Source organism: Vanacampus margaritifer, chromosome 19 (assembly GCF_051991255.1).
Source record: "Vanacampus margaritifer isolate UIUO_Vmar chromosome 19, RoL_Vmar_1.0, whole genome shotgun sequence".
Lineage (NCBI taxonomy): Eukaryota > Metazoa > Chordata > Actinopteri > Syngnathiformes > Syngnathidae > Vanacampus > Vanacampus margaritifer.
Window position 1 is genome coordinate 10,442,387 of NC_135450.1, and position 23,015 is coordinate 10,465,401.

The following is a 23,015-nucleotide window of genomic DNA, read 5'->3' on the forward strand; positions in this document are numbered from 1 at the left end:
AAGAGATCAACCAGGGCCATGTTGCAAAAGTACCACCCCCCCCCCCCCCCCCCCGCCTCCACGGTTTTAAACAGATTTGTGAATAATGGTGAAACTTAGCTATATTGTAATGCTAATTGCTGCAAAACTAAAACAAATGGAAATATACCCTTATCCTGATGATGGAAGAGACTATAATCTTTTTTTGGTAGGTTCCATGTTTTTATAGCAATAGAACACAATATTCAGTGGACCTTGCAAAAACGGTCAAAATCCTGTAAAACAGCCAGGAGCGAAGGGGGTTGCTTCAGTGAAAATGGCTGGGAGTGAATAAGCTAATTTTTAAATGTATTTGTCTAAAATACTAACATGTTTTTGTGTCTGGCAGTATAACAATAATCAACAATAATTAATCATTTTTGTTAGTAAATGTGTTGAAACGTGACTGCACACGACTAAAAAAAAGTGTTTGTTCCCAGAATAACTTTTATTGAGCACAAACACTTGAAAAGACAATGACGTCAGTCAATATTGGATGATTTCTATATATAAACATCAAAAAAACATTCCCATGCACACGTTCAAGATGTCACATCAAAATAGCACAAATACAGCACAATAATAACAAGGTTAATAATTGTTTTTAAGCAAGGCTCCACATTTGGGATTTTAGTTTTTTTTGATGCACTTTAACTTTGCAGACGTGACAAACGGCGTTTTGTTTTCCATGTAAACGTTAAAAGCGTAGCTCATTTCTCATGCAACTTGGCGGCGATTTTCTTCATCTCCTCGTCCATTGCTGCCAGGTTTTCCAGTGCTTTCTCCTGCGGAAAGACATACAGTTTGAGGCAGAGCGGAGTTATTATTGCATCTATAAATTTCTCTACGAGTCTCACCAGAGCAGGGCCTTCATCACAAGAGGTGTTTGGTTAACAGATACAAACTGGAATCCGATTGCAATTAGACGTGTCTATATGTTGTAATTTCCTTAGAGAAGTATCGTATTGTATTGCATGGTTAGTAGTTATTCCAATTGTGTATTTGGTAATGCATAATAATAGATATTGTAGATAAATGTACATACTAAGTTTGTATAAGAACCCTTTTCTTCTTTGGAAAATTATGAATTATACATTAAATGACTGCTATAAGTTCACTGAACACCAAAATATGTTTTTTCAATTTTAACCCTTGTTTTTTGAACTAGCTCAGAGTTGCTAATTTATCAAAATATATATATAAAACATACTCCTAGGCATTCTGCAACATGATATGAAATAGATTAACCAAAAAAAAAAAAACAATTTTACCATCTGATGGTTTTGTTTGGCTTGATTTCCAGCTCAACAAAACAGCATGTTGCCAGCCATCTTGTCACCACCACTCTGGCTCATGTAAGTGCAATATTCATCCACTAGATGGCCCCCATGCAGGGGTCAGAAGTGGCACTCTGGACTTTTCAAGTTAAATTTGTAAAAAAAAAAAAAAAAGTCTTTGTTATTTGAGTAGCAGAATTTATAGGGGCCAAATTTGACCCCGTGGGTTCTCCAGGGTTTTAACTACACTCCCCGTAATTCTTAATTCCGGAAGCAAGAACTATTACTAGCTTCGGGTTGGACTTGAGACGTGCACCTGCTGACTAACGTAGACCAGAACGCGCATGTAAATGAGGCTGACTAACGAATGAAACGACGACCAGAAAAGCTGAGATCCTGTCTTTGCCGTCGATTACGAACAAAGTGTGTAATTAATTTTCAAGGCGCAACCGGATATCGAACACTTGAGCACGTTGCTGGAGATGTTAATTCGCTAAGGAGCGAAGCCTGGACGAGCTAAACCGTGAAATGGAGCTTGCGACTTCATTGGAAGATTTGGAAATGGAAATTGAAGTCTCGGGAGAAATATAAGGAGCGGATAATGCTTTCTAAAAAGCGCCTGATAAGGAGAGGAGAGGACGAGAGTCCGATGACGTCACAGCAACGCGTAAGTGACTCTCACGTTCGCATATTTGGACAGAAAGCATTGGTAAAGTTGCCGAAGTTGATTATAAATCAATATGATGGAGATGTCAGTTTATGGCAAGAGTTTTGGAGTCAATACGAGGCAGCTATTCACCAGAATGACGCACTGTGCACATGGGAGCCGTTATTGGAGCGAGACTAGTCAACAAACTCGTGATCACGTTGTAACAAATAAAAATGTGGACAGATTCAATGATCACACTGGATCGGCAGTTTTGCTAAAAAAATTGGAAGCCATTTGTCTCAAATCGGGTGACTGAGATCCAAACTCTTCATGGTCAACACATACCAGGAACAGCAAATCCAGTACACATTTGCACACGAGGACAAACTGTAACAAATCTGATACAAAAAAAAACTGATATGGTGCGATGGACCAAATGTTCTGACATTGTGTGAAAAACTAAAGACTGAGGATGAAAATTTTATGGAACTCAAGTCCAGTCACCAGATTGTCAAGCAGGTAACAGCCAATCACAAAGGGCTCGTCGAACCTTTGCTGAAAATAGAGAACTACAGTAAACTGAAAACGATTCTAAGAGTGACAGCTTGGATTAAGAGATTCGTAGCCAACGTAAAGGCAAGTACAAAAACACAAGGTGAATTGACAACTGAGGATCTTTTTGAAGCGGAGAAGTACTGGATCAAAGTCTCACAGGCTCTTGAGTTTTAACCAGTGTCATGTTTATTTTCAGTCTTGTTTACTCCCTGTCATGTTTAGCTTCTGTTTTCCCCTTGTCTTGTCATTTCCTGTTTTATTGTGCAAAGTCGGACTCCTCTCGTTTCAGGTCACTTGCCCTTCCTTGTTTGGTGTCTTTGTCAACCCTGATCCCTGATTGTGTCCACCTTTCCCCATTACCCTCATGTGTCATCCAATCAGTGCCCTCAGCCAGGTGTGTCTTGTTATGTCATTAGTGTTGGTGTATTTAGTCGGTTGTCTCCCCCCTGTCTGTGTTGGTTCATTGTGATTTGTACGTCTTTCCTCATGTCATGCTGCCTGTTATTTGTTCCCTCCCAAGTCATAGTTCAAGTTCAAGTTCATGTTTTGTTGTTGCTGTTGTTGTTTGTCTTTTCCTCCACGTCATGCTGCCCGGTTTTGCCCCTCGTCATTTACCTTGTCATGCTGTTCGTTTTTCCTAAGTTGTTTCGCCATGTTTTGCTTCATGTTTTGTTAGATCAGTTTTATTTTGTACTTTTGAAGATCCTTTTTTGAATAGAAATTAAATCCTTCTTGTGGACTACACCTCTGCCTCCTCGCTCTACCTTCCCGCATCTGGGTCCTAAAGCCCCCATCTTACTGACAACCAGGCGATCCTATCGCTAAAGCAAGGGAAGGATGTGAGTAATAAAAGTAAAATCAAAGAACTCAAACCATTTCTCCACGAAGATGGGCTGCTCAGTGTCGGGGTGGGAAGATTACATCATTCCGAGAGCAGCACCCCTGGATTCTTTTTTTAAATTAAAAAAATAATAATAAAAAATATTTTTTTTACTGTAGACATGCCTACCAAATTTATATTGCTTCGGGCTGAATGATCAATTCCAAGGGGGAGCGACTATTGGAAAAGCCATCAAAGTAGCGACTAATTTAACCTAAGAATAACAGCAACAACAGAAAATAAGCAATTTTACAAGTCAGCAAATAAAATCAAGCGTACAATGTTGGCCATATGGTCGTATGAGCCATTTCCTCTGTTTTTCAAATGTACGTTTAGTTCCGCATTTATGCACGGGAGCCACAGCTTGCCGTTTTAAAGGAGACGTGATGACTTTGACGGCCCCCGGGAGGTCGTTACGGTGCGCCGAGCTTGGCACGGGAAAAAGCTGCAGCGGATAAGAAACAGCCCACTAAACCCGCAGGCATGGAAGGAAAAAATTTGCTAAGAAAAAAAAAAGATGGTAGGCAGTGCCAAAGTTCTGCTGTGGAATATTACCGTCGTCATTCGTCATGGACCAAGTTAATGTGCACTCATACGGCAAGTAGCCAGCATGTCTGTGTGGAATGGACATTTCCATAATGAGCTGCCCCCCCCCCAAGCGAGTTTGTGGAGGAGCGACTGGATGTGCTCCGCGGCTTTAGCGGGTCAGCGAGCACGAGACGGAACGCGGTTTACCCGCAGAACATCACGTTATCAAACTGTTTCTGCTTTTCTGTCCGACTGACCGGCAATGCTTCAAAAAAGACGGCATTCGTATTTCGGTGTTCGGTATAAAGCGTACGTTGGCGGAATCAAGGGATGAAATCAACCCAATAATTTTCCACGTGCTGAGATGAGTGTTTTATGTGTCAGTTTTACATCGCAGGTTTTGGTTGTGAAGAACTATTTAATATGAGGAATGGCATTTTTTTTTTTTTAGAATGTAGCTTGGTGAACCTGGTGCGGCGTGAGTGCCCTCGGTTGCATGGCTCCCTCCGACGCCTCCTGGTTGGCGAGCTGGTTTATTTTCTGAGTCAGCAACTTGGCTGCCTCATCCATCTGCACATATTCAAAAAGACAGAACCACATTCATAAGTCCGTAGGCTCGACATCTGCTACTGAACTACGCCGATGCTTCTCTGTGAACAGCCGGTCTACCTTGTTTGGGGCGGAATGGTCTTCTGGATTCCTTTTGAACCAGGCGGGATGGTAGTAGCCTCTGTAGATCCACGGGTTTCGTTTCTCAGCCAGATACCTGCAAAGACAACCGCTCAGTGAGCAGGACCCGGTCGTGTTCAGGTCTGTACCTTCTTAAAACTTGGTCTTGTGGTCTGGCAGAAGAATTAAATACCTCAGGGTTTCTTCTCTGTCTTCCGGGTTGTCGGAATCGTCGCTCAGGTCTTCATCTTCAGACAACTCCTCCCCTTCAAGTTTGTGGTGTTTCCTCGTATGGTGGTACTGATGCGAGTCTTTATCATGGTCTTCGTCGTGTCTCTTGTCGAAGTTCCAGTACTCCTGACTGCGCTCTCCGTCTGATTCCTCCCTCTTGTCTAAGAGTTCTTCATCGCGCTTGGGCTTCTTCTGGTAGTATCTCCAAGGTCTCCAGGCCTTCTTGTCTCTGTTGAAGTCCCAGGATTCCTGGCTACGCTCCTCATCCGCTTCTACTGGCAGTTCCTCGTTACGTTTGTGTCTCCTCTGGTGGTATCTTCCCGGTCTCCAGTCCCTCTTGTATCTGTCGCTGTCAAAATCCCAAGATTCCTGGCTGCGTTCATCATCCGGATCCTCTGAAAGTTCTTCGTCGCGCTTGTGTCTCCTTTGATGGTATCTCCCTGGTCTCCGGGCCCTCTTGTATCTGTCGGTGTCAAAATCCCAGGATTCCTGGCTACGTTCCTCATCCGGATTCTCTGAGAGTTCCTCGTCACGTTTGTGTCTCCTTTGGTGGTACCTTCCCGGTCTCCAGTCCCTCTTGTATCTGTCGGTGTCAAAATCCCAAGATTCCTGGCTGCGCTCCTCATCCGGATCATCTGACAATTCCTCATCTCGCTTGTGTCTCCTCTGGTGGTATCTCCCAGGTCTCCAATCCCGCTTGTATCTATCCCCGTACAAATCCCAAGACTCCTGGCTGCGTTCATCATCTGGTTCCTTTCTGGGTTCCTCTGACAGTTCCTCATCACGCTTGTGTCTCCTCTGGTGGTATCTCCCAGGTCTCCAGTCCTTCTTGTCAATCTCAGCATCAAAATCCCAGGATTCCTGACTGCGTTCCTCATCCGGTTCCTGTGAGACTTCTTCGTCCCGCTTGTGTCTCCTCTGGTGGTATCTCCCAGGCCTCCAGTCTCTCTTGTATTTCTCGGTGTCAAAATCCCAAGATTCCTGGCTACGTTCCCCGTCCGCATCCTCTGAGGGTTCCTCGTCCCTCTTGTGCCTCCTCTGGTGGTACCTCCCGGACCTCCATTCCCTCTTGTCCCTCTCGTCGTCAAGCCCCCAGGATTCCTGGCTGCGTTCATCATCCGGTTCCTCTCTGGGTTCCTCTGACAGTTCCTCATCACGTTTGTGTCTCCTTTGGTGATATCTCCCAGGCTTCCTCCAGGTCTTCTTATCCCTCTCAGTGCCAAAATCCCAGGATTCCTGACTGCGTTCTTCATCTGGTTCCTCTCTGGGTTCCTCTGACAGTTCCTCATCACGTTTGTGTCTCCTTTGGTGATATCTCCCAGGCTTCCTCCAGGTCTTCTTATCCCTCTCAGTGCCAAAATCCCAGGATTCTTGACTGCGTTCTTCATCTGGTTCCTCTCTGGGTTCTTCAGATAGTTCTTCGTCGCTCTTGTGTCTTCTCTGGTGGTCTCTCCCAGCCCCCCATTCCCTCTTGTCCCTCTCGTCATCAAGCCCCCACGACTCCTGGCTGCGTTCGTAGTCCTCTTCCTTGTCACCACGCTTGTGGAACTTCTTTTTGTGGTAGTCTTGATGCGAGGGGTTCCAAATGCGCTTGTTTGGCTCCTCTTGCTCGTCGTCACTCCTTGGTCCCAAATCCCAGGACTCCTGACTGCGCTCTTCATCCCCGTCCTCCTCCTCTGTGGACTCTCCTCCAAAAGGCTCCTTGTCGCGTTTGGGCTTCTTCTGGTGGAACCTTCCTGGCCTCCAGCTACTTCTCTTTTCCCGCTCCTCCCCCTCTTTCTCGCCATCGTTTTCTTGGTGTCTTTTTTCCAGGCTCCAGGATTCCTGATTGTGTTGACCCTTTGGGGTCTCCTGATTGGGCTCCACAGATCGCAGGAGTTCTTGAACGTCTTGCGCATCCTTGGCCTCGGGCTCTTCTACGTGACCTTTGGCCTGATCTTCACTGGTCGCCTCATTGCTCTTCTTGTCCGGTGGAGCATGTTTTATTCCTGCAACAGGACAAAATAGGTCATCTACCGTTGGCTATCTTTTTCCAGAACTAACCGGAATGCGACACAAACCTGCTCGGAGAATCTCCTTGCACTCTTGGTCTAGTTGGGCATCTGGTTGGGAGAGCGCTTTGGACAGAACCTCCACCAAACATCTTGTCACCTGATTAAAAAATAAGGCTTGTGTTGATTTTATGCTAAGTGCTAGTTAGCCAATTGTTGGCAAGATTCCATGAAACCTTTTAGTAGAATTTGCGTATTGGCCAAGAAAGAAGTTTTTTTTATAGTCATTATTTTTATTTATTTATTTTTTTAGTCATTATAGTTGTAGTGTAAAATAATGAAAGCTTTAGTCGTGGTCTGAAGTTTTCTTTTAATTCCCCTTTTTCTTCGGCTTGCACATAAACCTTTTACGCCGCAAGAGCTAAGTTCCCTCCATATAGAAAAGTGTGATTTCAACCTGGCTCAGCATCTTTTAACTGCGGAACTTGTCATCTGCGAATCTGGTTTACCAATTCAAACATCTGGATATGCATTGTCATTTAATGTCCAATCCGCCCAACAGGAAGTTAAAGTTAGAAAATAAGAGTTACAAGATTGTCAAAAATTTGGCAAAGAAAACCGATTTACAATAGTGATTATATGAATGGTTTTCAACAATAAAGTTAATAATAAAATGGAAGGAATGAAGTACGTATTATAATTTTATATACTAATTCCGACATTATTTATATACATTTTTTTAATATTTAAAGTAATTGTAATTTTAAAGAAAGTCGTAATAATGATCCAGTTTTTTAACCCCCTCAAAACAAGAATACAACATTAATTTTTGTTCTCAAAATTGTGACGCTAATTTTACATTGCAAAATAATATAAATTTTAGATTAAATTAGATTGCCTTTATTATCATTATACAAAGTACAATGAGATTTGAAGCTCCGTCATAAAGTGCACACTTAGTAGACATAGTAAAAATGCGTACAATAAAAAAATTAATAAACAGAAATTTTTCTCTCCGGGTTACTGTCTTCTCTCGTCGTTTTAATTGTTTTTCATTTTGTTTTACAAGGACCTCATGTGATCACTCCATAGTCATTTTACAGCGGATATCGTTATCGATATGATTATAATGTCTCAAGTGTGTTCTAATTGCTGAAATGAAGAGTCCAATATTGAAACTGAAGGAGTAACTGGCGATCTTAAGAACAATGCGCTTCTTTTTATGGGGATGATATGCAAATGAATTTCTTCAGTATTAAGGGATCAAACAATTAACATCAATGATCATAAGAACGGAATTTACGCTGTGTAGTGAATGTCATCTTATTATTTTTTTGCACTTGTACGAGCATGAACATTTGTTTTCGTTTCACAACACTTTCTGTTTTACGTTCATTCCCACAGATGTATTCCTTTCTATATGGATAATTGTTGTTGAGTTCCTTCATGCACAGTAATGATTATTTTTTGTTTTTTTTCATGCGTTGTGTTTGCACGCAAGTTCTGCACGCGTAATACAGAATGTTAAGCATGCATATACAGTGACTTACCACATCTTCTCTTTGGCCATCCTTTCCCACTGGAAGTGCTTGATTCCCTGCACGGAAGACAAACATTCCCGGCTTTTAAACATACATAAAAAAATAAATTAAAAAAAGAAAAGCAGCAAAATAAAGATGTAGAAAAACTGTCAAGAGTCACTGTCCGTGGTGCTGAACTCACCTTTCAGTAAAGCGAACCCAAGTAGCAGAAAAAGAGTAGTAGTAGTCATCTTTCTGGAGTCCGGAGTGCCTCCCAATGCGGCGGGAGAAATGCTCCTGCAAGAGAAGGAGCAAGCACCTCCAATATAAAGGCGGTTGGGAGAGGAGGAGGAAAGGAGAGAGAGAGAGTGAAGGATCGTGGGAGGGGATGCTCGTGTCATGACTCATTAGACCTGCCGCGAGAAGCAGCAACAACTCGTTTTCTTTCTTTTTTTTCTCCCCCCTCCGTTCCCGTAAACATAATTAGCCGTCGCGCAGGTGACGGTTTAAACATTATTGAGAGGAGCAGGAGGGGACTTAATGCTGCGAGGCGCCCAAAGGCGTGGCGACGATTGGCAATCACACACCCTGCAAACTTCATTATCAGACGCCCCGTTTTTAGCTAAAGTCCTCAGATAGCGTTCAAAACGGAAGGATTAAATGCATTGTTAAGCTTATAGTGGCAAATTCACTTTTTTTTTATGCAGCTTTAAGGACACTTTTTACCTTCAAATAACACAATCACTTGTTTACAAAGGCAAAACGATAGATAAGGGTCGAATTACATTTTTTTTTTATAGTTTCATAGATACTGTACATTTTAAATATACAGTATGATTATTAAATAATAAAATGTATAAAAAGGGTTCGGCGAGTACCAATACCAGGTTGGTAGCCGTATGTGTATACTGTATAAACCTAAAAACATACTTTATATATATTTGTATGTATATATTTATTTTATGTCAATATTTTTATACACATATATAAAAAATAAAATATTTTCTAAGTACAGTATGATGTTTTTCATTTGTACATACTGTATTAAAATATATATTTAAAAAAATGCAATACAATGTATTTCATGTATTATTAAAATCTAAATACAATTTTTAGTTCCTATGTTTTATCCCTTTGTTTTCGACTAATTATGTTTAAATTGAGTTTGTATTTAAAAAAAAAAAAACAATATTAGGGTTCCTTGAAAATACAGCAATATACTTAATACACAGGTGCTACTATATTGATTAAAAAATATTCTTTTACAAATAAAACGCCCCAAAACACTAATCATGAAGCTTCTGAAAATATTGTTATACATTTTTAAATGCAAGTTTCCACTCATTTCATGATGCCATGTTTGCAGTTCAATCTCCCGTGTAGCTACAATAATAAAAGGCACAGGTGTACCTAATGAAGTGTCCAGTGATTGTGAACCAAACGTTAGCCACCTCGTCAATAATTCATCTGGGCTTTCCAACACATCACACGTTTTCTCTCCGATGCGAGAGCTTTAACTAGCAGTCCTCCTGAAATAAAATTTTAAAAAATGATTAAAGATAACAGGATCAATAGTTAGCGCTTATATTGTATGAAACCAATAAATAAATGCATGCGTCTGTTTACTGCAGAACAACAAAACAGTACCACATGCGAGTTGCCCTCGCATGTGGGCAAGGAGAGCCACAGTATTCAACGTGAAAGTAAAACACACAAATTCAAAATGAGAACACTCACAAGGAGTCAAAAGTCAATTTTATACCAAATGTTTGTTTTCTTTTTAAGACGGCTCTGCAAGCTGCAGCCCCGTTATGCACACACTTGCTGGTGAGATGCCGAACGCCTCATTGCACATCATCCAAGGGTGAGTAGTTACATTTTAATATATTTTAGTTATGCATTTTGTTATGATTATATGCCGCACACACCTAAAAGATAGAAGAAGAGAGAGGGGGGGGGGAGGTTGAAATTCTGACACGACATCCAGCATGTCGACAGGAGCTTTGCATTGGCACGGTCACTTTAGAGTGCCTCGTTGTTGAGGATTTAAGCGGATTTAGTTTTGCGGCCCAAACGCGCAGTTACGTGTAGACGTGATAGAAAATGCTAGGCTAAGTAGCATCCATTTTAACTCTTTGACTGCCAGACGTTTTCAGAAAAGGGATGCCGTGGGTGCCAGTCGATTTAAGCATTTTGACTGATATTTCAAGGTCCACAGAAAATTATGTGTTTGGACTATGGAAACACACATACTACCAAATGAAAGATTGGACTCTCATCTTTCATCAGAAAAAAAAGTTTGTTTCTACCTTATTCCGTTTTTGAGTAATCAACAATAGAAAATGGTTAGTTTCACCTCTGTTTTGAAACAAACGTCTTTTAACGTCTTTGGCACTCCTCCATAGGATTTTACTAAACGTTATTTAACGTTTTTGGCAGTCAAAGAGTTAATAGGTTGTAGTGATTTACAGCTGAGAGTTGAGCGGGTTGAGGCGGCAACAAAAGTGAGTACACCCTGAAGGGAAACTGTCCTAACTGAGCACAGTTTGACATTTATTTTCACTTTACAGGAAAATTTAACATTATCTATTTATTCAATTATTTATTTATTCATTTAAAATGTATTTATATTTTCCTATTTTACAGGAAATTTTATGTCGCCTTTATCCTTTTACATGAGGTGACCTTTACGTTATAGACCGCACTCACTTTCAGAAACCAGCACTGTGTCCCGCAGGGCCTAATATGGCAGCCGTCGACGGCCCCGGGCGAGCCGACGTCCATGTGTGTTAGGGGAATCGTGCATGCAAGTAGCACGAGTGAAGAGGAGGAGGATAAAGAAGTGGGGCTGCAGCCGGAGGCATTCAATCATCCGCGCCCGCCACGTTCTCATCAACAGTGTGCGCTCACATGTGACGCCCTGTGATGATGCTCTGTGGCCTTTTTTTTTATATAAAAGGAAAAGAGGGGGAAAAAAAAGTGCAGCGAGAAGCACTACACTAAATCATGCTTTATCCTCCAATGTAATAAAAAGTTCACAGGCAACAGATAAAACATGATGTGCTCTGTAATAGGTGTTTACCAGCGCAGGCTGCTGCACAATGTTTTTTTTGTTGCTGTCAAAAATGGGATGTTTACGCTTGCGCTTTTGGGCTGTGAGTGTGACAAACAGTCTTGGATACTGCATTCTATTATTATGCAATTTCGCCTTTTCTTACAAGACATAAACAAAAGTCTTCCAGGGTTTATTATAGCATATATCATTATGTATACACAGTGGAATTATACATTATTATTCGATTTATTACTGCAAAATTTTGACGTGGAGTTGTTGTGTAAGGGGCGGTCATTTTTAGCGCGTTAAAAGAATTAGTGGCGTTAAAGGAACTATTAATTCAAAATTAATGCACCCCTAATATATATACACACAAAAAATGACATCCTCGAATTATTGAAAAAATGGGGCTAGCCATCAATAAGCTTTCACCACAAAAATCGGTGGCAAGCAAAAATATATATATATATATTTTTAATATATTGGGGGAAAAAAATCTGCAACTGATCCACTGTATTTTGGATTATACTCATATTTTTAAAATATTGTTTACATATAAAATTGTTATTTAAATATTCAAATTAAACCATTTAGGGTTATTTGAAAATAAGGGTCATGATATTAAAAAATATTTGCACAGCGCATTCAAAATGAATATATTTGTTTAAAAAAAAAAATTGACGTTTGTTGGGTAGTGGATATCAAAAGTCTACACACCCCAGTTCCAATGCCAGTTTTTTTGTCATATAAAAAAAATGAGACCAAGATTTCACATTATTTTTCCACCATTAACGTGATCTATAACCGAACAACTCAATTAAATAATGTGGTTGCATAAGTGTGCACACCCATTTAATACTAGGAATGTGGCTGTATTCATGATTAATCAATCTCAGTCAAACTGGTGTCACCATTTATAGTGCCTCTGATAAAACCCCAAATAAAGTTCATGTCTTGTAGTAAGACTAATGTATTTGAATGTTTCATTTGGACAGCTAAGTATTTTTTTTTATATGAGGTTGTATGGTGTCAAAATCTTGAGAACTGCTGATATAGGCCATTAATATTATTGGGCTGGCGGGGGGACTATTCTGAGCAGGTCTTCGTATCTACATATCTACAGCATTCCCTTTACTGCAATAGCCACGTGATGCAGATGTGATGACTGAAACTTGGACCTGCCAGAGTAAACATTGGATGGGGTTCTGTCCTTTCAATCATTAGCTGCCAGCAATGGCAAACTTCGTTTCACGAACCCAACACACTTGCTCGTCCGCAACCATGATTAGCGGCAATGCTCAAACGTCACCTTTATCTTTTTCTTCTTCTGCTGCCGCAGGAACGTTCTGACAAGCGAATTCGACCCGGATACTGGACAGCTCTTCACACTGCCAGGAATTGATTTGGGTAGGTAAAGCTGCGAAAACAATGGTTGATTATATTTCAGTGTATGAGTTCGCCTACCAAACGTGTATTTATTTTCATATATATGTAAGCGAGCTAGAAAGGCAAAAAAAAAAAAAGTTAAGGACCTTAATGAGCTCTTTGGTGATGTAAAAAAAATGGTGGCGGATAAGTACCACTGAGCCAAAATGTTTTTGTATAAATAATTAAGGAGCATTTTGTGAATATTATGTCTCATTTTGTCTCCTTGTTGCACTAAAGAGAATAAAATCGAATAAAATCCCGACACCTTATGTGTGCATTCGCTTGATGTCAATGTCAATTATAAGTCATTTTATGTGACTTCTTTAATCTGTCCTCCATTTTGTAACCTTTTTGCTGAATGCGACACGCTAATTGTCACGCGGATGGAAGGTCATCAAGGTACGATCAAATTATTTTCGATCGTGTTCGGCCTCAGGTGACAGGTGTCAATCAAATCCAAGTCTGTTCTTATTGCTGATGTTCAATAAAGGAGGGCATCGACCTTTATTTCAATGGATAATCTCGTTTAGATCAATTATTAAACTAGATTGGGACTGAGGATAGTGCTGAATTTTTAGTACTTTTTTAAAACCGTTATTTTCCTTTGTATATTCAAAATCCTGATCAAAATGGGCACTTTATTTTTGTGATGATAATGTGTTTTGAAAGACACATCTATTACATTTCTATACTCAGCTAGTTAGTTAGTTAGTTAGTTAGTTAGTTAGTTAGTTAGTTAGTTAGTTAGTTAGTTAGTTAGTTAGGGATGTGTTTGTAGTTAATTATCAAGATATAAGCTATGCTTGTTGGTTATTTAGCTAGAAATGATGGAGTTTTTTAGTCGGTTAGTTAGTTACTTTGTTAATAAATAAGTTAACTTGTTAGTAAGATTATGCGAAGGAAAGCAACATAACTTATTCTGTGCAATTTTATTTAGTAAGTTATTTAGTTACCTTGCTAGACAGATGAGGTAGTTTATGTGTTGGTATGTAAGGTGGTAATTTGGCAGCTGACTAGTTAGTTGTTAGTTAGCTTGTGGTCAGTTATCGAGTTGGTTAGTGTAATTACACAGAGGAGGAAAGGACATAGCAAAGTTACGTCTGATTTTCTAGAGTTGTTGGCTCATTAGTTTCCGTAGTTTGTTTGTTTGATAGTTGGCAAGTTAGCAGTGTTTGTTGGCTAGCTAGTAAGTTAGTATTTTTATTGTTTAGTTAATTCATTAATTAGTAACAAAAACTAAATAACTAATTTGTACAACTTTTCATGTTTACTAGTTAATAATTAGTTAGGTAGTTGGTTTGTTGATTATCTACTAGTTAGGGAATTGGTATTTTGGTTACTTATTTATTGGTTCATAATAATTCTTATGTTAGTTATTTTGGTAGCTAATTATTTTGTTAGTTATATGCATACAGTATAAATAAGTAAATGCAATTTTGTTTATATCACACTAGAAAAGACTTTCAAACTGCTCCACATTGATCAAGTTAGTTAGTTGGTTGGTTAGTTTACTAGTTGGCTAGTGTGTTGGTTAGCGAGCTAGTCAATTATCAAGTCTGTTGATTGGTTTTGTAGTTTCTTGGTTAGATGGTTAGAGCTTTAGATAGTTTGCTAGTTAGGTCGTTAGTTTGACGTTTGTAAATCACCGTTCCACTGCATACTAATCAATTGTAGTAAAATCAGTTTCATCCAAGGTAATAAGAAGCACCAATACAGGGCTATGCAAGGTAACACAAATGCAGAGATGTATAATATTTTTGTGCAAGTCAAGTGCTGAATACACTTGACATTAAAAACCTTTTGGCTATATTTAGTCACACCTGTATTTTCTTTGCCACATCAGGCACATGCTGAAAAAACAAAGAACGTTACGAGTTCTTATACAAGTATGTGAGACTGTTGGGGTGTTTTTCCTCTCATAATAAAAAGGCTTTATGCACGAATTGCCTCTCTAATCTCCCAACATGAAAAATTAAACCAAAAAAAATCATTAGCGGCCCAGCAGCCTACACGTGTTATTATGCAAAGAGGCGTCTGGAGACCATAAATCGTCGTGTTGAGCCACATAGTTGCACACTATTGTTGTTATAATAAAAATATACAAATACTCAAATACTTATAAGTGACTTTCAGACAGAAAAATGTGATTACTATTCCCATATAACACTGGAAAAAATATATATTTTAAACATAAATCATATAAACTATTAATAATCCTCCATCCTTTCATTTTATTCTTCCTAACTCCGCAATTAATAAACAATTGTTCTTGTAATGTGTTATTATTATATATTATCCAAGATGTCCTCATAAAAGTTTGCAGCTTTACAGAGATGCTTTAGCCAACTATTAGCATACCTGTACGTGCAATTATCTTAGACGTCTCGCGAACAGGTCGGCAGCAAACATGTCACACTTGTCAAACTTGTTTTGGAACTTCACGTTCACACATTAAATTACTTAACAGTCAATGATACATGCAAGGCTGCAGGACTTACACTAAATTTCATATGGCATACATGGATTGGAAGCGTGATGTGTCAAAATAAAAGTTTAAGTTAAGATTGACTTTAGAAGGTGTAATAAACTAATAATAAGCTGTTTTACAATTGTAAGGCTTTCAGGGGGAAAAAACTTCATTGTGAAGTTGTTACAGTGACCTTTTTCACTTTTGTATATAATTCATGATAAATTTTACTTTCTCACCCCATGTTATTACCATGTAACAACTGTGTAATTACCATTTAGTAAGCGTTTTAATGTCAAGATTAGGGACTAAGTGACACCTTGGGGAGTGTTTTTTTTTTTGTCTTTCCGAGTGATCTTTGCATGTATTTGTGCACACATGTAGATGGATGAGGAAGTGCAGCCCAAGGGAGCGCCCCTTGAGCCGTTCATTGGTGAAAGCGGTAGTGAAGTGGACCGTAATAACCGTGTGACAGTGTACAGCGTGACAGAGACCCCACCCTGGTACCTGTCAGTCTTCCTGGCCTTTCAGGTGACTTAAAAAAACTTGTCCCAGTGTCTTTTTGCGACGCCCCCGTCTAATTAACCACCGCGTGTCCTCCGCTCCGCAGCATTACCTGACGGCGTTTGGCAGCAACATAGCCATCCCGCTTATCTTAGCGGATGGCCTGTGTTTGCAGCACGACAGCTTGACCCAAAGTCACCTCATCAACACTATCTTCTTCGTTTCGGGGCTGTGCACCATTTTGCAGGTCACTTTCGGCATCAGGTGTGAGCATGGCTAAAAAGAGGGCTGTACCATTTGGACCAAAGGAAAATCTTTACTGTGATTTAAGCCAATGCTAATTAGTCATCTTAAGAATGAAATGATGAGGAAAAAAACTCACACTATAATGTTCAATTTGTAGCCAAAAATGGTGACCATTGCTTCCTGTTCTTGTTAGGCTGCCCGTCCTGCAGGGGGGTACTTTTGCCTTACTCACCCCGGCATTGGCCATGTTATCCGTACCCGAATTCCAGTGTCCCTCTTGGATCCAAAACGCCAGCGTGGTGAACACATCCTCGCCCCTCTTCATCGAAGTGTGGCAGACCAGACTGAGAACTGTAAGCCGTTACAAACATCCTCAAATTTGGTTGCATTAATCTATCAGGTTCTATTCTCTTGTCCCTAGCTGCAGGGCTCCATCATGGTGGCCTCCCTCCTGCAGATCCTGGTGGGATTCTCCGGCCTGGTTGGCTTCCTCATGCGCTTCGTCGGCCCTCTCACCATCGCGCCGACTATCTCACTCATCGGTCTGTCCATGTTCGATGCTGCCGGAGTCAGGGCCGGCAGCCACTGGGGAGTTTCAGCCATGTGCGTCTCCGAGACTTGAAGCGGAATGTCTGTATGCGTGTTGAGCTTGTGGTTCTCAAACAGGAGTCCAGAGATCTACAAGTCGTAACTCGGTGTTTTGTGGAAAACACTACTTCACTTTTATATTTTCATGCAGGATCGTGAGTGATCGGCGGCAACAATGAATACACAGAGACTGATATACTGTGCTAGAACAAATGTGCCCTTTATTCCCCGCAAACAGCAATCAACACACTTCAACGCTAAGCAGCATAATATGATCATCATCAGCGCTTACCTTGACACTAGACCGGAGAGCCGACGGTCCGGGTAGAACGAGCTGCTTAACGGCTGGGCGAACGTACGCTTCCCTCAGCTGACTCTACCCGCACCGTGTGCCGCTCCGTCTTTTATTCGTTAACAAAAAGGGGTGAGCGTGAGCAACCGGGCACCCTCGAAAACATGTTTCCGAAGCAGGGAGGACTATAGTATAAACAAGGCATTCAACTTAAGAGTTCCCAGGTTGATTACGCCCTTGTGCCAAGATTGTTGGGCACCTGGACTCGACAACAACATATCCTTATATAAGAGGTTACATGAGGACATATCAAACCATGGTTATTTCCCATTCACTGGGGGCTAACAGTTAGTTCTCGCAACCAGAGGTGGCAAATCCAGGTCTAGAAAGTAAAAACCCTGCCACAGTTTAGCTTTACCCCCAGGTGCTAGCTAGCTAGCTTCCATGGTGCTCGTTTACCTGCCGGGGAGCTAGCTAGCTAGGGTCTAACGTCAAACTGTGGCAGGGTTTTTACACTCTGGACCTGGATTTGCCACCTCTGCTCTCAACCATAGCTTTGGGCCAATTAAAAGCTTTTTAACTCCTATGGCATTAATGGGTACACATGCTGGTTATTTTTAATTGTTGTTAGTACCAAAAGTAGTAGTAAAGTTTTTCCAACATGTGCAGGACTGCGGCTTTGATCATCATGTTCTCCCAGTACTTGCGACTCATCGGGATGCCTGTTCCCGTGTACAGCAAGGCCAGGAAACTGCACACCAAAAAGTTCTACATCTTCCAGACAATGCCCGTAGGTTCTCAAAATGCTACGCTACAGTTGGCGTACGTAGCTAACAAGTGATGTCGATTAGATTCTTCTGGGCATCGCAGTCTCCTGGTTGTTGTGCCACTTGCTCACCATCTACGACGTGCTGCCGTCTGATCCAGACGGATACGGACACCAGGCCAGGACTGACGTGAAGGGGGACGTGGTCAGTCAGGCTTCGTGGTTTGTCCTTCCTTATCCGGGTAAGGTTTTCTGTTGGTCCTCAAATGGAATCAGTTCATCTAAAATGTTCAAACTTTTGGGTCGAGGGACACCCAAGGTAAGGATCACAGACCCCCGACCCGAGTTTGAGAACTCCTAATCGAGAACCGTCTTTTTCTGCAGGCCAGTGGGGCACCCCGACAGTGAGCCTGGCAGGCGTTATCGGCATGATGGCGGGGATCGTGTGCTCCATGGCCGAATCGGTGGGCGACTACCACGCATGCGCAAAGCTGTCGGGTGCGCCGCCTCCGCCCAAGCACGCCATCAACCGGGGAATCGGCATGGAAGGGATTGGCAGCCTGTTGGCGGGGGCCTTCGGCACCGGTAACGGCACCACTTCGTTCAGCGAGAACGTGGCCGCCCTGGGCATCACCAAGGTTTGAATGAGAGCGTACTTGCTATTTTTCGGGTTATTGTCCCTCCTTATAACCAAGAGCGCTTGTGTTTAAGAGCACGAACCGTCGGGAGTTGTCCAGGTCCTGAAGAAGCAAAGCTGCGTCAGACCAACGCAGAATTTGACTGTTGACATGATGGTTCTGAGACTTGAGCATCTTGGGAACATAGATGTCCTTTTGTTCAAGGATCTCCAACTTCTTGAACGTGTGGTGGTGTGTCCGTGATACAGGTGGGAAGTCGCATGGTAATTCTTCTGAGCGGAGTCGTCATGATACTGATGGGGGTCCTGGGTAAAGTCGGAGCCATCTTCTCCACCATCCCCAACCCCGTGATCGGAGGGATGTTCCTGATCATGTTCGGGGTCATCGCTGCGACGGGCATCTCTACCCTGCAGGTGAACCAAAACCGGAGTGACTTGTCTTTTTTATCCTGTAGTCATGACCTTACTTTTTTTGTTTTTTAGTCAACAGATATGAATTCCTCCAGAAACATCTTTGTTTTTGGATTCTCCTTGTTTTCTGGGTTGGTCATTCCCAATTGGGTTGCCAAGAACCCGAATATATTGGTCACAGGTATGAGTTACATGTTTCTGCTGCCATGAAACTACAGCTTAAGGCAGAGGTGGGCATCAAGGGCCGGAGTCCTGCAGGTTTTGTATGTCTCCAACACAGCTGATATATGATCAGCTCATCAGCAAGCTCTGCATAAACCTTATAACGATCCTGTTGATTGGAATCAGCTTGCGTTGGAAGTGAGAAACCTCCAAAACCTGCAGGACTCCAGCCCTCGAGGACCGAGATTGCCCACCTCTGGCGTACTCAACCGTATTGGTTCTGTCCTTTTCCAAGGACTCATTCATAGTCCTAGTGCACATTTAGTACCCAGACCCCATTCTGAGAACCCCAGACCTAATAACCCTATAAAAATATCTCTATATGTTTTTCCGTAGGTCGAAGTGAGGTGGACGCGGTGTTGCAAATCCTTTTTACAACTCACATGTTTGTCGGAGGCTTCCTGGGGTTTGTCTTGGACAACACCATCCCTGGTAGGTTTTAGGCTATTTTAGCCTCAGCTATCATCTTGCTCGTCTTCTAAAGAGTTTTTCTTGGGACGCAGGTTCCAAACGCGAGCGTGGACTGTTCACCCAGGATGAAACACACCTGGAGGCCTCCGGTACTTTGGAAACTGTGGACATTTACAACCTCCCCTTTGGTATGACTAAGTGGCTGTCGTCCTTGCCTTGGGTTCGCTACATCCCGTTCTGCCCAGGCGCAAGTCAGACAAAGGCACGGTGTAGAAGACAAGAACAAGAACTTCTTGGACTTTCACCTTTGGGTTTGCCATGATGTACAGTACTTTTCGAGATACTTGTCAGTGAGGCTGGCGGTACCCTTAAAGGTTCTGCTTTTGTACCCTTGACTTGACTTCTACAGTTTAGACATGCCTGTTCCTTTTTGATCTTGGAAAAGCTGCAAAAACGGGGATGTAGCCTCAAATCACTCTCAGGAAAAGGGCTATTAACATGCATTATTATTAGGCTGGTTTGGTTCTACTGCTTTAACCTATATTCTCCTTTAGACCATACCTGTACATTTTTGTCTCCGGAAGAGGTACAAAAAATAGGCTGTTACTCTTAAAAGGTTTCGCTGAAGAGTTAAGGGGACAACCTTAACTCGGAATAAGTGTAGCTATGGTTTGTCACTAGGGTGGTTCCGTCATTGCCTCTTTTGGAACAATACCTGGACCATTGTGACCCCGGAAAAAGGTACAGACATTGGGTGGTACTCAAAAGTGTTACGGTTCTATCATAGACTCTTCTTTGAACATACCTGTAACTGTTTGGTTTTCAAAAATGTACCCTGAAAGCTTTTGTATATGTATCTACGCTTGACTTTTCTTCAGAGCATACAAGAATTTAAGATTTTCTCTCTTCTTTGGAACATATCTGTACCATTTTGGCGGTGGAAAAGGTACAAACAAGGGTATGATGTTCTACCTTTGACCTTTCTTTGGAACATAACTATAACGGTACATTTTTTGGTCCTGGAAGACTTAAGCACTTAAGTCCAACAACAAACTCTAGAGGTTTAAATACTTTATCAAGGAGCCAGAAGAAGATAAATACTGTTTGGTTACCATGGCTTGTCACTAAGGTGGTGGGTTTGCGCTGCTACCCTCAATGTTTCTGCTTTGAATCCCTTATGTAACATACTGGTACCTTTTATTTGGTTCTGGAAACTGTAACCTTGGAGTTCAACAAACATGGCGACAAGTCCCACTTTTGTACCTGACACTTTTTGCATTTTGGGAATCTACTTTTTTGTCCCTTTGTACTATTGGTGCTTCTTTTACACAACCATCCATCTATTTTTCTGTAGTGGGCAACAGAATATGTGGCTAGCAATAACATTTTTATCACTGCATTAACTCAGTCTTTATTATACTGCCTGGTTACGATTCCTTGAGCGATATTAACGATAACAGTCTGTGTTAAAGGAAATAACTCAGAATGTAGTGCGTAAATTGGATACACATTTAGGAGTGACCCAGGATGAACCTTCTTGATTGTTTGCTATGCTCACAAGGTCCAGTGGCTGTATCTATAACGGAACTTTGAAAACCTAACTAAGGACTTAAACACTAACTCAAGGGTTAAGTTAACCCTAACTTGAATCCCTAATTTAAAATCCTAATCCAAATTTCGTAACTGAATCGGAAATGCAAACCGTGGCCTGAAACGCCTATTTGAAAACAAAGCCCTAGCTTGAAACCATTTTGTTAAACCCTAACCTTGGCTTGAACCCTTAATTAAAAACAGTTCTTAAAAAACATAACAAGGCATGGCATCCTATTTTGAAACCTCAACCCTAATTTGAAACCCTAAAATGCTTTATTGGCATATATAGATAATTCGTTAAAAATCATCTATCATTGTTTTTTGGGGAGGAATTTTATATATCAAAAGTACAAATGGTATTGGGACTTAGTATCGGTGACTACTCAAGAGTTGAGTACTCATACTGGTATCTGTGTGAAAAAAGTGGTATCGGACCTCCCTAATCATAACATTTGCTTGAAGCCCTAACTTTTAGTTTTAAATTTCACTCTAGACTTAAATCTGTAGCTTACCTTTAACCCAGACTTGTAACTCTTAACGCTGGTTTGAAACCCTAATTTGAAACAAAGGTCATGATTGCTCATCAATTCTCTGTAAATTATGGGCATCCATGGGCTCGACAAATCCTCTTTTATTTCCAAATCTACATTTCATCACACGCCTATATTGAGCCATTAGTAAGATCTACGGGTCCTCCTGAAAGCTTTCTAACGGCGAGTTTTTCTTTGGCATGTCAACATTAACGAAAATGTAGTTAGGAGACTAAATGTGAGAACTCAGATGGAAAATGTGTGCGAAGGGAGAAGACAAATTGCCATCTTTTGATTATCGCTACGCCACGCCTAATGTAATCACATCAGTGGGGACGGATGCGTGAACATGCCACATATTTCTCTCAAGTATGTGACTTGACATTTTCACAAGACGTTGCTGTTGGCATATTGATGTATGAGCTTCTTCGGTTCTATTTTTTTTATTATTATTTTTAAAGCCATACTATTATGATGCTGGAAAGTCTGCTGCTCCATTTCACGGTAATAACATGACAAATACAAGCACGCAAAAATTATTATCATAAGATGAATTATTTAAGGCTTTGGCGGGCATTACAGAAGCAGACCAGCTCATTCAATGAATCCACAGAAGATCACCTAATCTCTATTTTTTCCTGCACATGATAAAGTGTAGGGTTGTAACAAGTGTAAGAGCTCCCTGGTGTCAGAACTTGAGAAATATACTAAAATATTCGTATGCATGCTGCAGTCTTCTCACTCCCCTCCGATCCTACTTCTTTGATTCTCTTTCTGTATTTCTCTTTACACACACCAAAGCAACAGGAGTCCATATTTTAGTACATTACAAATCCATGCCTTCCCCCCCTAAGGATAACACGACAGCACACTTAAATCCAGTCAGTTGTCATTAACAGACTTGTACTCTGTAAAAAACTGCCCCCTCTAAAATTAAATAATAGTTTTATCGAGCCTCAATTCCTAATTAGAATGAACGATGCTTGCAGGCAGGAATGCAGTTGTAGCCAGCATTAAGGATGTTGCAGTATTATTTTTCAACACTAGATGACGTTAAAGACCTTAGTTTGGTTTTAGTGTCGCAATCGAACAAAATTTCTTGAACAAGTTTGTGAAGGACCCCTGGAAGTGACCCTAAAATGTCCACTTGGAACCAAAATGCCAGATGTTGTTTTTTGTGGGTCTACTCATGGAGGACATATCTACAAAATTAAAGTTGCTAAATGAAACTGGCTTACACAATAAAATCTCTTAGGCCGAGAGCCAGGTCTACTCCTCGGGATGTTTTTTTTTGTTGTGACTATTATTTCCTGTTATCTCATAACTTGGGCCATCGCAAGTTGATAGGGACCACCCCCAACGCGGGGCCGTTTGTTCACAGGAAAATATAAATCTCTCCCAGGACACATTTTGTCCCGTATTTTAGGAAGAATTCCAAAAGCTAATTTGATTTCCTTAATTCTGTAGTCTAAAAATGTCCCCTGCGCGAAGCGTTCCACCGCCTGTACACTTCCACGAGTGCACTTTGGATTACCGTAACTCCGGCA

General features: G+C 41.2%; 2 protein-coding genes across 2 annotated transcripts; one reads left to right on the plus strand and one right to left on the minus strand.

Annotated features, from left to right (window-relative positions):
- Positions 1–445: 445 nt before the first annotated feature.
- On the minus strand, positions 446–8,661 carry chgb (chromogranin B). The gene is made up of 7 exons (XM_077553262.1): positions 8,521–8,661; positions 8,349–8,395; positions 6,868–6,958; positions 4,770–6,795; positions 4,577–4,673; positions 4,376–4,477; positions 446–803 (listed from the first exon to the last, which is right to left on the minus strand). Exons 1-7 carry the CDS (start codon positions 8,567–8,569, stop codon positions 729–731), a joined length of 2,487 nt encoding a protein of 828 aa, XP_077409388.1. The 5' UTR covers positions 8,570–8,661; the 3' UTR covers positions 446–728.
- On the plus strand, positions 1,608–22,740 carry LOC144039677 (solute carrier family 23 member 1-like). The gene is made up of 14 exons (XM_077553270.1): positions 1,608–1,962; positions 10,104–10,182; positions 12,713–12,780; positions 15,653–15,799; positions 15,879–16,036; positions 16,212–16,371; positions 16,440–16,621; positions 17,568–17,688; positions 17,750–17,906; positions 18,049–18,302; positions 18,551–18,715; positions 18,785–18,893; positions 19,271–19,366; positions 19,438–22,740. The coding sequence occupies exons 4-14, from the start codon at positions 15,653–15,655 to the stop codon at positions 19,665–19,667; spliced, it is 1,779 nt and encodes a 592-aa protein (XP_077409396.1). The 5' UTR covers positions 1,608–1,962; positions 10,104–10,182; positions 12,713–12,780; the 3' UTR covers positions 19,668–22,740.
- Positions 22,741–23,015: the final 275 nt, after the last annotated feature.

Bases quoted from the DNA above. Each gene is read 5' to 3' on its own strand.
- LOC144039677 (XM_077553270.1), top strand. From the start codon at position 15,653: ATGGATGAGGAAGTGCAGCCCAAGGGAGCGCCCCTTGAGCCGTTCATT. The intron at 16,037-16,211 runs GTGTGAGCATGG...TGTTCTTGTTAG, and splicing joins CAGGTCACTTTCGGCATCAG to GCTGCCCGTCCTGCAGGGGG. The intron at 16,622-17,567 runs GTGCGTCTCCGA...CAACATGTGCAG, and splicing joins CACTGGGGAGTTTCAGCCAT to GACTGCGGCTTTGATCATCA.
- chgb (XM_077553262.1), bottom strand. From the start codon at position 8,569: ATGACTACTACTACTCTTTTTCTGCTACTTGGGTTCGCTTTACTGAAA. The intron at 6,796-6,867 runs GTTTGTGTCGCA...GTCCTGTTGCAG, and splicing joins CAAGGAGATTCTCCGAGCAG to GAATAAAACATGCTCCACCG. The intron at 4,478-4,576 runs GTAGACCGGCTG...GAATATGTGCAG, and splicing joins ACCATTCCGCCCCAAACAAG to ATGGATGAGGCAGCCAAGTT.